Source organism: Botryllus schlosseri, chromosome 3 (genome assembly GCF_051294905.1).
Source record: "Botryllus schlosseri isolate E-star chromosome 3, Bs_hap1, whole genome shotgun sequence".
In the NCBI taxonomy this organism is placed as follows: domain Eukaryota; kingdom Metazoa; phylum Chordata; class Ascidiacea; order Stolidobranchia; family Styelidae; genus Botryllus; species Botryllus schlosseri.
The window spans coordinates 33,532,401-33,545,942 of NC_137238.1; the positions used below are offsets into that span (position 1 = coordinate 33,532,401).

The 13,542-nt window shown below is 42.2% G+C and overlaps 1 protein-coding gene across 2 annotated transcripts in view; it reads left to right on the plus strand.

The window, feature by feature from the left end:
* The window catches only part of LOC145435099 (cdc42-interacting protein 4 homolog), a 37,617-nt gene extending 35,459 nt beyond the window's left edge, over positions 1 to 2,158 (plus strand). For both annotated transcript variants that reach the window (XM_080312371.1, XM_080312372.1), the window contains one exon: positions 260 to 2,158. In XM_080312371.1, the coding sequence (XP_080168497.1) occupies positions 260 to 299 (40 nt within the window). In that variant the 3' untranslated portion in view covers positions 300 to 2,158. The remainder of the gene's footprint in view (positions 1 to 259) is intronic.
* Positions 2,159 to 13,542: the final 11,384 nt, after the last annotated feature.

Here is a 13,542-nt window from a genome sequence, read left to right on the forward strand (position 1 = left end):
CGTATCCGCAGCGTACGAAACGTGTAGTACTAAGCTATACGCAGTACGCACGTTTGTAGAAATGGCGTTTATGTTAAAGTCATGATCAACCTCCTACGGCATTGTCACCGAGTGCAGTAAAATAGGCATGGTCGAAATAATAGCAAATTATCATCAAATTATAATCGAGACTTTCCACTTCATTCGTACTGTTGTGACATAGCGAATGATGTCTGAATTCTTGTGACTTACAAGACAATTCCTACCATCATTTTCACAGATACGTTCCCACCTCTTACCTGGAAGTCACATTCTATTAAAACCTTGGCCGCAAGACGATGTGAAACACGGAAGCAGTACCGCGAGTGTCGCCGCGGCCCGCGACACATTTTCGGTACGGAGCTGAAAGTCATATTTACCGGGGCGACCCACGCGGCAGCCCGGCGCCCGCATCAGTTATATGATGCGTGTTTTGTTATCGCAATATCTCCCGCGTAATCGTAGTGTCATTTTAATCGAGACTGTTTTGCTAATATCTTGAACCTAATCATATCGTAACACCGCGGTGGCTGTCGGTTGTGTTATCTTTGTTGCACCTTAAGAAACGTCGTACTACTCTGACGTGGCGGATGTTTAATCGTTTTTATACAGAAATTGTTATGTGTAGTGGGCTGACGATTGATTTCATATCTCTTGTCCGATAAGTTGGATTTCAAAGTGAAATAATGCTGGCCGTATTTAGGGGGAATTTTGTGTAAATGTGCAAGCATGGCTCTGACATTTTGGGGTCCCAGGGCCAGTTGCCTGATACTTGACCGTGTGACGTTTGAGAACATAAGCTCATAAACCTAAGACTCGCTATCTTTAGCCCACATGCTCTAGTGTCGCATGCTCATATGTACAAGGACTCGGTCAGTCATCTTTCAATAGCTGTTATGTACGATATAGGTTAGTCCTTCTGTTCTTTGACTGTAAATTCGAAATCGAACTCACATTAGGCTGCCATTTACATGGGTTAAATTCACCAGCGAACGAATGAATGTCAACGAAAATAACTAACATCCACCCACGTCAGTGTTCCTGTGTCCAATACGCATGTCTTCCTAGCAATTGTTTTGGAGATGATACCGTGATTTTATGTAACCGTGTTCCCCTGCTGGCTTCTGATGAAGTGGCGTAACCTATCAATTGCGGAGTCACTATGTTGAAATCGCCTTTTTCCGGCGCAAAGTTGTGTATCGTTGGTTAAGTGTATAGGCATATAGACTGACTGATTTATGATTTTGAGCTGATACTGATAAAACGGATGGCTAGCACCTTCACCGTCAGCCCTGTTATATTCTGCCTACATTCAAAAGACATGGCATCTAGCTTAATGCGCTTTGTCAAAACTTGAGAGCGTGCATTGCTATTTCAGTTTGTGCGGCCTGTAAATTGTGAAGTAAACATGACATTGAAAAGGAATTAGCAATTAGTGGAAAAGATTTTGTCGGGAATGTGACTTGACAGAATCATATCATCATCAAAGTTCAGATAGCGTGACGTGCTTTTACCGTTGATTCACCCTAACTGTCAGCCCCCATGTCCTGAAATCACTCTGAGCGGCATTTGCTGCAAGCGAATGATTCCCCTATTTGGTTCGTAATGAAAAGCATCTTGTCACGCTGTAACCACGTATACACCATAATTATAGTTGAACGATCACGTAAAATTGAATTACAGCTCTCAAACCGTAATCACGCCGATATCTTTTGTTCGTTCCACGCCATGGTCTGGTCTGTTAAATCGGAACTAACGCCTCAGAAGTTGGACTAGATACTCAAATATTTGCGTTTTCGCAAACGAACGGATGTTCGGTTGTGTAAACAACGATTTATATCAATTATTGTGATACTAGCGTGAAAGATTAGTTAGCCTTTTTTCCGCTCTCGCTAAAAGCCTGGCCTTTCCAGTTTTCTATTTTTCTGTAAGCTTCGGACAGGCTTCACGATTGTGTCATCTCTCCATAAAAATTCGGGGAAGAGCAGAGTCAATTCGCTTTTTTTTTCTACTTTTTCATAAATTGTGCAAGAATCTTCTTTTCTTGTCGTGTACCTGTTTTTGGATGGTCGTGCATATTCGTGTATGATGTTCGCCGCTCGAAACGGACTATTCTAGAAATATAAGTCATTTACACTTCTTCGAATCGGTGCTGGGTGGGTATTTGGGCAACAGCGAGGCAGAGTCGGTCACTTATGGTTGTAAGGTAAGTCACGGTTTGACCCTTCAGCAAGGGACGAAAATGAATGTGGATAATGAGAAGTTGCAGTTGCACACGCGCACAGATGTAAGTATAGAAGCTTCTTAAAGGGATTGGACTTCGCGGACTTGTAGTGAAACCGTACCGTACTCTCGTCAGTTCTTACCAGTAGTCTTATCATGGCCAGTATTGTATATTTGGGTATGGTTCACAGCTATTCTAGGGTTACCATATGTCCTCTAGGAGGATTTGTTGTTTTTCAGGGAATCAAAAATGTCCTCCGAGAACGCCTAAATGTCCGCCTTTTGGAAATCCGTCCTCTATAGCTTTGACAGCCAGGGTAATGGACATTTACGACGCGAAATCTGCAGTGCGGGCGTTCGAGCGGGTCATACAGGAGTTGGATTGGAAAATTGCCTGTTTTTAGTCAACGCCACAGCAGTATCGGTAATGTGTGGGAAAAGCGGGAGTCGAGTTGGAGAGATGACCTTTTTTTATTCATCGCAACAAGAATTATAGTACAAATCTTAAAATCAGCAGTTTTCTAGTCCGGTAATTTGACTTTCATGCTTTGAAAAAGTGTCCTTTCCGTATTCCAAAATATGGTAACCCGAATTAACTCCAAACGGAATAAATGTCCCGTTGGAAACTCGAGTCGGTCATGTGCAGGGACAGTAGTGAGGGTCCGATCGGGTCACAAGTCGAGTAGAAACGGGTCGAGTCCATATCACTGTTCATTATGGAGTTCAAGTCCCGCAAGAAATCCGGCCCTACACGGTACGGGGGTTCCGTGAATTTATAAATATGCCTCGTTTATTTTCGCACTGGCTTGGCGGTTACTTGTGTGTGGTTGGTTTGTAGTTATTTAGTTATAAAAGTCACGCTTATCCATAAAGATTCTGGCCATATCAAAAAAGTAGTGATCCGGCTCCGGCCGTAACTGAAAACATACTGATCCGGTCCGGTCAAAATTTAAAAAATCCTGCCGGATATCCAATCCGGCTCCGGTCCATGCTCCGCACTAGTGGTCATGCGCAATAACTCGAGTACAAGTCAAGCCAATGCTCTGGTCGAGTCATTATTCAACCCTGGTCATGTATAAATGATTTTATCGAATCAAAAACGCCACAATATAGCGATATGAAGAAAAGATAGGAAGGTGTCGAAACGACTTGGAATAACCTAGTCATCTGAATCAGAAGTGCTCACTGAATGAAGAGCATACAAAATAGCATAAACCGGACTCGGGATGGAAATGAAATGGAAAGATAGGAAGGTGTCTAAACGACTTGGAGTAGTCGTTGAGATAAGACCCCCACCTGGGCTTGGGCGGACTAGACATGGGGCATGCACACTGAATGAATACTAAGAAGTTAATATAAAAGAACAAGCGATAAAATTAGGGGCATGTGACGGTGACAGGTGAGATCGATATGCCAGGTCCGGTAAAGTGGAGGGGTGTCTAGTCTTCATTCTGTGGAAATTGCTTGTATTTCGACTTGAATGTGGACACTGGACAGGACATGCTCGACGACTGACGGACAGCCGGTGAGATACATGTGTTGTGCTTATGCAATTTTGATACCGAAGTAAAGAATAAGTCATTGGAAATTTTTGGGCCATGACCACAGTGGAACTGATACATAAACTTGGGCAAATATCTCCAACCTCCGTAGGATAGTTATCTGTAATAATAATTTATTCAACTATGCATTGCTCTAATTTAAAACAACCGCAGGGAAAATATCGGCATCGTGGTTCATTCACGGATTACAAGAACTTCGTAAAATTGCACTATGACTTTGATGCGAGCGGCTTTTGAGTCAACTGTTCAGCAGCTAATAAACAGTAAACACGTCGGCTAAAGATCCATTGGGCGGAAGGCTCTTTCGCCGCCCTGAATTTTCGACTAGGCACTGTGATAACACATGTTTTCACTATATGCCACAATGACCTTATATACGACGAAAACACATCACAGGCTGTAACGGGCTGTAACGGGTCGTAACAGCACTTCGTCAGCGTGGTGTCAGGGGTGTCAGTCGTGGTGATAAATCGAAGCGCGAGAGATTTCTATAATTCGTTACTGAATCGGGAAAGGTGATCGGGAATTGCATATATTGCTATCAATTTTTATCCTCTCTCCGTACATATAATCTGATTTACTGGTAGAGCTGAGTGAGGTGCGTTTTAAAAGGTAGGTAGGACGCTTCAATAATAATTAAACATCTCCAGGTGTATACCCGTTGGCGGGGACGAAACAGCACTTCGTGAAAAAGTTACATAAATTTCATGCTAATTAACGAAATAATTTTGGGTCCCCTTCGAGCGCGGGGTTTGGGGTGCGGCAGTTACGCCCCTGAATGCAAGTGAACATCAGTTAGATTGGAACACAGCTTTGTCTTGCTCGTGTTCATGGTCGAAAATGTTTGCTCGCAAATGTATAGACCCTAATAGAAGAATAAGTCGATCCGTGGCCACCTTTCTCGGATTGACAAACTCATGGCTTTATTCAGTGACGCTGAAACGCACAACACAAAGAAAACAAAGACCTAAAGAATAACCTGCAGTCAATATAATTTGACGTAGCAAGCAAGTAGTGTACACGCCTACTTGGGTACCAAGGTATCAAGGTGAGATGCATTGTGGTTACCAGGTGGGGAAACCAATCAGGACTCGTACCTTTTTGGCCCCATATTACAGAGGTATTGTATGGGGAACCATGTGGGTAACCCACTGAGCTGGTAGCGAAGGCAGTATTACTACCCCGGTCCTTGTAGTAATGGCAGTGTAAATGGGCCGAGAATTAATTCGACGTAGACATGTGCCAAGGCGATATTAGGTAAGCCCTACTCGTCATTTAACTTAAACATTGTATCCTGTACAGTACATACCTGGTACCATTGCTCACTCAAACCAATGTATACGGCAATGTGAGTATATTATAACCTTTACGGTGGGTGAGTGAGGCCGTCATCAATGTTTAAGTGTAATCGTTGAGTTATATTTTCAACTGAACAAGACACACACAATGTACAATGCGATAAGACACAAAGCGATGTAATGAACAGATAGAAGGATGCCGACCAACGCGCAGTTGCCGTCTTTTAGACTGGCATCTACCTCGGCTTAGAGTGCCCCCGTCACAGTTACTCTCGATGTTGATCATTTTCGAGGCCACGGCCCTTGCTAGCGATTTCCATATCTTGCGAGTGCTTTCTTTCGTCGAGTCATTCTCGGGTCTCATGGCGGAAGAAGAGAAGCCTTGACAAACTTCCGACGGGAGTCGAACCGAGGCCGCCCGATTCTTAGGCGCTTATCGTCACCAGTACCCGAATTCACTTCATACGGAGATGGAATTCAATTTGGAAATGTCCCAGCGACCATCATCGCAAACGAATAAATCGGAAACCGATTATAATATAACTTTACTATATAGATGAACAAACCTTGCTGTAGGAAAATATAAAAGAAGCATTTATTTCGGAAAACTACTCGGTCACATGTGGGAGCCGTATGGAAAATCGACCCGGCTTCATTGATGAAAATCACAAGTTCCAATTATTTGATCACAGAAATTTTACGAGTAAAATTAATCCTGAGTTAAAAATAGTATATACAGATAAGGGATAAAGGTAATGGGGTCTACGCTAGAAAATTATAACGCACGCTGTGAGGAATTGAGTACTCTAGCAACGGAAATTCAAGTTCACTTCAGTGTGACAAACGGTCAATTTTAAATAGGTCAAATCACATTGACGAAGTAAAGCATGGTAGGGGTTTTAATGTTCGATGTTCGAGCGACCAACAGGGATCGCATAATAGCTAGAAAACTTTACTACATATACTGAACCACCTTTATTATTCGATGAAATAAACCAAATAAAATTGATGGAAAATAAGGTTGGTTCCTGTGTGGGTGATATATGGGAAATCTAAGCTCCTCTATGAGTGGATTTCTCATGTTTCAAGATGATTTGATTACAAAAACTCAATAAGTAAAACTCCCCCGAGTTCAAATTTATAGGTACATATGAGAAGAGACTTATCGCAATCTACCTGGGATTGGTATGGTATAACCACGCACCTTTATGGATGGAAATCCCGCTTGGTTTCGATGTGGGTCACATGTTACTAACCCATTCCGTTTATTCATCCCACCTAACCACCTAAATTCCACCTGGATACCAAGTGGGCGTGCTAGCTGGGGTGGGATTGCGGGTTTCAGCAGACTATGGCCGCGGGCCGCATTATCATGTAAGACAGAGAAACTCTCTGCGGGCCGCTCAAAATCCCGTCGCGAGCCGTATGTTGCCCGCCCCTGTCTTACACGGATGATATGACGAGGAGGAGCCTAGATAAACCTCCAACACTTAGGTAGGTCGGGCTCGAATAACACAGTGCCAAGTTCGCACTCCATTCAAAATGACTGTCACAAAAATCCGGCTCACGAATTATTTTGTGCGCGGGAACGTGGCTTGCGTCGAAACAATTGAAATTAGAGAAGAAAGTAGGCTATATTTGCTTGTCTAATCGCGAGAAGATAACGGGGTTGGCATATTTGGCAAATTGAATAGAAAACTGGTTTATTTATAAAGTCTTCGCGAACTAACGGCTGGGAAGCACTGAATTAGTGCGAAGTATAGTCGACGGCACAAAATCTGCTATTACAAATTGGAGTACCTGGCGGATGATGCGATTCCGAATCAAGTGCCAAGCATCTATAGTCGAGTTTTTGTGTATCGTTCATCATCGTGTTATACACGTGAGGAAATTCCGAGAGGGCGGATTAGTACCTTCTATGCTACCACGAATAATAATATTTGACCAGTTACACTCCATTTCATTCGAAATAATTTCGTACTGGTTAACCTCAATCATGACATAACTTACCGCGCATAGTTCGTAAAGCCAAGGGGCGGCAAAATACGGCCCGGGACAGTATTTTGAGCGGCCCGCAGGCAGTTTCTACCCTGATAGAGAAATTCCGACTTGAAAGTATTGACAAATTTTACGCGACACTGAATGAATCCAAGTTGCCGACCTGAGAAAGATTGCTGTGAAACTATTTCCGTAGTTCGGGCATTCGCGCGCAAACATTTTCGAGCATGAGCATAAACCAGACAAAGGTGTATTCCCATCTAACTGATGTGTACATGGAGTCTCTAGTAAGGGTTTTATACGTCCGGCTCGGAGCCAGAATTCAAAGAACTTTGATCGACCACAGATGTCTCATTGACTTCAACACCAATTGAAGTACACGACGTTAACAAATTCAGTAAATGCGGTTTTTGTGCTGTCCTAATGCTTTGAACAAAACTCAATAAGATGTCATTCAATAGGATTTATTCATTGTAGGCTATAGGTGGATAAATAAGTGATTAGTTCCCATATATCAGGCCCGCCGACTGGAGAAGATACCCGCCCCAGCCTTGATTCCCAGTTCTGAATAATGCGATACGTCTAACGGATTGTCACATCATGAAGTATTATGAAAACGATAACTCACGCTGATAAAATCGTCCTTATAGTCGCTAGATTCTTATAGTATTCGGTACTCGACAACATTTACTCTCACCACTTGAATCGGTACAGTAGCATCTATACTCAATTCTGGTTATCGTACAGGAATCATCTTAGGCCCACCAGGCCCTACCCGCACTTACTTAAAATCACTCATTCCTATGATATGCTATGATATATGATCGCTGTTGATAAAGTTACACCACAATTTCGAAGCAACGGACAATTGTATAATGACATTTCTCACATTCTCTCAAATGACGGAGGTAATTTTTGATTGTTTGAGCGTATCTGTTTGTTCGCAAATTTGAACGTCATCGCCCCATTATACTTTTAATGTGAAATATTCGATAAATGAGAAAGATTTGCAACGGTCGACGGCCTTCTAAGCCTCTCCTCTATTACAGGGGTCACGAGGTATTGTTTTTTCGTCTTTTGTTCGCAAAATTAAACGTTTTCGGGAAACTATGAGATAGAGTATATATGTGATGACAACCGGTTGTACGGTATTAAATAAAGCGAATGATCCATGCTGCACGGACTAGCATTTTGGTTAGTTCAAAACGTCCTAGCGGAGAACGGTCAGAACCAGTCGTGTATTGGTTTCAGTCGTTTCGTGCGTGATTTAGTTAGGGCGTATAGGCATTTGATGCGAGATACAGTATCTGGTTTGATCGCAAGAGTCAAGTCAAGAGCGTAGTTTTATCATTGTCATTGAGCTGCTCAATACCCGATATTCTAAGGAAAGGAAAGGAGGAAAGGACGTAGTTTATTTTTGTCCTTGATGTTTTTTGCGACAAATACACCGACTCATGATACACATACACACGATCTGTGCATATGCTATGCATACCATGAGCGCATGATGTGCATATGCCGCTGGACAAGGCAGTGCAGAGCCTTTACGGCTTTCTAAGTCATGCACCACCCCTCCATGCTATCCTAGTAATGCATGAGCGCCAAGCAGGGAAGTCATGGATACCAGTGTTACTAATCAGATCTTTGGTCTGACCCGGCCGGGGATCGAACCCACGACCTACCGATCAAGAAGCCGGACGCTTCACCATTAGGATATCTTGTCGGTCTAGAATCTAGATTATGAGAAATACGCCGCACGATGCGAATTACAACTATATGTAACGTTTTCTAGTGCTGTACCAGGGTTGCAATCGTATACGGACGAGGGCAAAATGAGTATAAAAACGTGACAAAAGCTTTCAGCAAAAGGAGAGTTGTCTCCGAAGCGTAATAAAGGAAGCGACAGTCTTCTGACGATGCTAGGACTGCATTTATCGAAATGGTTCCATAGATATTGTGTTCCCAAACCGAGAGTCGCAGACAGCATGCTGAATTCAATTAAATTTATTGCATTTCAATACACCATAAGATTGCGATACAATAAAAGATGGGATGTGTCGAAACGACATAGTCTTGAAAATCAGACACCCACCTGGCCTAGGCAATGTCAAAAAGGAGGCATGCAGACTGAATGAAAAGTTAAACGAGATAATATAATTCACACGAATTGTGACCTGCCGCACAATTTATTACATATTTATTGAACATTTGATTAAGAGCCTTTATATTCGCACTGACCAGTGATGATCAATTTCAATGCGCATTTTTTTTCACACATGCCGGCCATGGGTCTCGTGAATCTTGTAAATAGTTTCGTCTAAATCAGAGGTCTCAAACACGCGGCCCGCGAGAGCATTTTTTGCGGCACGCGACGGCATTTTGGATTTCGAAGTATTCGACAATATTCAGCTACCAATATTCCTTTTTATTTGAGAACTTAAAATTCGCTCTAAAACTACTTCAGAAGCCTGAAACTACTCATCAAACTTCACTATTACATCACTTTCAAAAGTTAGCACGCAGTGGAAGATCAACTATCACGTGGCATTACTTGTTTATGATGGTAAAACATGACCCGTTGATGATTCGTTACTGAAAATTGTGATTTGGACTTGGGCGCGACCTTCTGTAGAATTACTCGTACTCGTACTCGTCGCGTCAATCGTTACAATCAGAAGACTTTTGTGACTCGGAATGATATGACTTGGTACAACCATGGACGCAACGAACTATCAAACTGGTATGAGAAATAGTAAAATATCAAAAGGTCGATGCTTGCGTTGCGTACCTTATTTAGATATCTAAGCAGGTCGGTATGGCAACCGCCATTGGCATTATGTCGCCCTTTTGATGTATATAGTTGGTTACATCCTGTGTCATCTTTGGTACTTTTATATATGTTATTATCGCCAATTAAATGTGGCGAGTATTAAATATAGTCGTAGCCTACGCTTCACAGCTGTAACAAGTAATACCAATGGATTCTTCGACAATTGCACATTTCTATTGCTATGGCACAGTATTCATTACGTTCAAGTTGCTATTGATCTGTTCCAATATACGAAGGTAAATCTAACGCTGATTCCATTTGACTTTGGTAATGATATGATCAATATAGCCTAGTTATCAGTAGGGCTACGCCCCAAACCCGGATTAGGCTGTACTGATCCAATGCTCTGATATCAGTTCAATCTTTGTAAAATTCTTAAATTCTACCTATAATTGTGGAACGTCAAATGTCCGCTAGCTGCAAAATTATAACTCGACAGCGTTTACGATGTCCTGATGCATTTGTACTGTCGCATGGTGTCTACAACTAATTACAGCAACAATTTTAATCAAATATTTTATGATGTGATTTTTTTCTTGGCAGGCGTGAATTCACAATAGTATATCACATTTTCACGATGTGTGTGGAATGTCAGTCTGCAAGGTCCCGTCAAATAAAGCCTACTTGAAAATACACTGAATTCCCCTATTATTGGTGCTGCGGCCCGCGACGCGATCAAAAGTAGGAAATTGGCCCGCGAGCACATTTGTGTTTGAGACCTCTGGTCTAAATAAATATCATATTTGTGTATTCCCAGTATTCTGTTGTCAACCTTACTCTTTCAATTCATTAGTGCGCGATAAATGCTTCACTTGGCATCCCAGCTAAATGGCTTAAGAGAGAATGTAGGCAACGTACAGTCGGAGTATAGTCATCGCTGGTGCCTAAGCAGAAGTTGAAGTAAATTGAAAATTTTGTAGTAAGTTGTAGTAGCGATTGTGACCTAAATAAAAATAGTTATTCTAGGCCTAGTTCTGGCCCAAAAACTAAAAACGGTTACGTCGAACTAAAATTAGCCCAAAGTCATAGACACTGGAGGAAATAGCTGAATTGCACGTGAGTATTTCGAAAATGTAAAAGTCCTTTGATACTGTCTACCCCTATAGCCTAAAATATTCGCATGAGTCAAAAAAGTTTGGTGCGTGGCTATGTAGCTCACTATACTAAAATACACAACAAATCGAGCAATGACGGTATTTTTTTATTTTATTGAAAAAAATCGGCGCTTATCGCCTAATCAGGTTATTTGCGCCAAGATAATGGACGTTGCAATGTTCAGTGATCATTGCGTTCGGTACATTTTTCGGACGACTTCCCGACACTCATCAATTCATCATCTATCGCTCATGCGACATCGTCAGTGTTTTTCGTTGCCAATTTTGGAAGCTCGACTTTACTTGATCAATCTGGGCATTTCGCACGACACCGCATACGCACTAACTTGATGGTTATTTTTCGGTATTCTCTGAAAGGAATGATATACTGTTTTCCAGACTCTATGATACAGCTAGTCTGCAATGTCGGAATTTGATGACGCTTGTTTGAAAGTCTTCCGCGGCGTTCACGTGCAACTTGTCCCGAACGAGTCGTAGGCTATCCTAAACAGTTTTGTAAAACACATGCACATTGCACAATTGTGAGATACGCCCAACTCTCTATTAGCCTACGACACAATGCAGAAATATGCTTTTCAAACTGCTCGCTCAATATAATTTAAGTGTTGGCAAGCAACCATCTTCCCGCAATTTGGAATACCGGTCCGCGGACCGGCGGTTGAGAACCAGTGGTCTATGCAGCTTCTTGTTGCAGCAAGACACGCTGGCATAGTGTTCGAATGGAGCCGATGCTACATTGTTACAGTTGCTGTTGTGTACACAACCGACTGACTAATGAACACTCTGAGTTCTCTCGCAAACCTGATCACACACGCAAATCCGATGAGCATTCTTACCAGCTAAAGAAGAGCACGCAGTCATCAGAAACTTGTAGATTCACTAGTTTCAAATCATACCGCGGTAGGCTAATTAAAAGAATGAATAAACAATTTCTACTGAATTAATACTAGGTAACCCTCTATTATACCGGGCCACGACATGATATATTGATCTCGAAGACCTTGTCATATCGAGCCTCCCTTCTACCTTGCATGTCGCATTTCACTGTTACATTTTTGTAGTGTAATGTTGATATGTAATGTATACGAATAAAGATTCTCTCTTCCTCTCTCTGTCTCTCTCTCTCTCTCTCTCCTTCTCTCTCTCGCCTTTCGACACACATCACCTTTTTTATTACTTTTTTTTGCTTTTCATTCAGTGTGCATGCCTCCTTTTTTATATCGCTCAGGCCAGGTGGGTGTCTGACACTTACGATTACGACTACTCCAAGCGGTTTCGACACCTTCCTATCTTTCATTGTATCGCAGTCGTGTGGTATATTGAAATGATGAGATTATTAGCGATAAAATGAATTGAATCGAAATTGTGCAATGAAGCCAATTGTCGATCTTACGACCATGTGACCGAGGCGCGCGCACGCGTCCGCTACATTTGACGAGCCCTCAAACCTCGCAGACTGCTATTGCCATCCAGATTGAGGTCGGGTGCATGAAAAGATTATTGACCCTCTGCTGGGACAGTTACAGAGTTTATGAGAATGGCATCGAGTCGGCGAGTCGTACAAAAAGCAAGCAGCGTTCTATAAAACGAGTTACGTAATGCCGTATGTTATTAAAATCCCGAATCCGTGAACAAAAACCAACGGTTTCAATGTGGCCGGTCAAATCTTGTTGTTGCGTTCCGTAATCTCATCGCTTTCCCTCGTTGATCCTGGTCGAGATCGCGGCATTACACTATATAGTCACATCTGCCGCGTTCCATTTCAACGGTCGCGTCAGGGTAACCAAAATATTGCGCGGTGAATTTGTCGGCGCGCGCGATCTCTTAGTTTCGTTAAAACGTTCGCATATCTCTTTTAAGGAGCTTCTTGGTGGTACATAAATTCAGTATACAATTGACTAGTATATTCATAATAAAATGAACCCGAATAATTTCGGCTGACACTCGTCCGGGGTAATCGTCAGCAACTAGTAGAGAAAGGGAAATAACATTGTATATCAACAATCGTATCTCAAGATATGACGTCACCAGCATGAAATTTCGAATAACAGAGCGTTCAATGTACTATTTTTAGATGGTACACAAACTCCTTTTGTTGACACAGCCTTGGCTGGTTTTAATTTGATGAAATTCGACTCCAAGGCACACAAATGAAAGTGCGAACGGCACCTTCCAGCGACGCGAAATCTGCCGCCTCGATAATTTTTCACATAAGCGCGGTTATCCAACAGATGCTTGGCAATTCGAAATTTCATGCTGGCGACGTCATATCTTGACATATGATTGTTGATATACAATGTTCTTTACCATTCTCTACTAGTTGCTGACGATTACCCCTGACAAGTGCCAGCCCAAAATATTCGGGTTCATTTCAATATGAGTATACTATTATCTCTTTTATTAAACAACTAAAATCAGAGTTGTAATGAATCGAGTCATGACTCGACTACCGTCGGACGCGAGTCATAATTTTTCGTCGACACGATCTGACCCCAGTC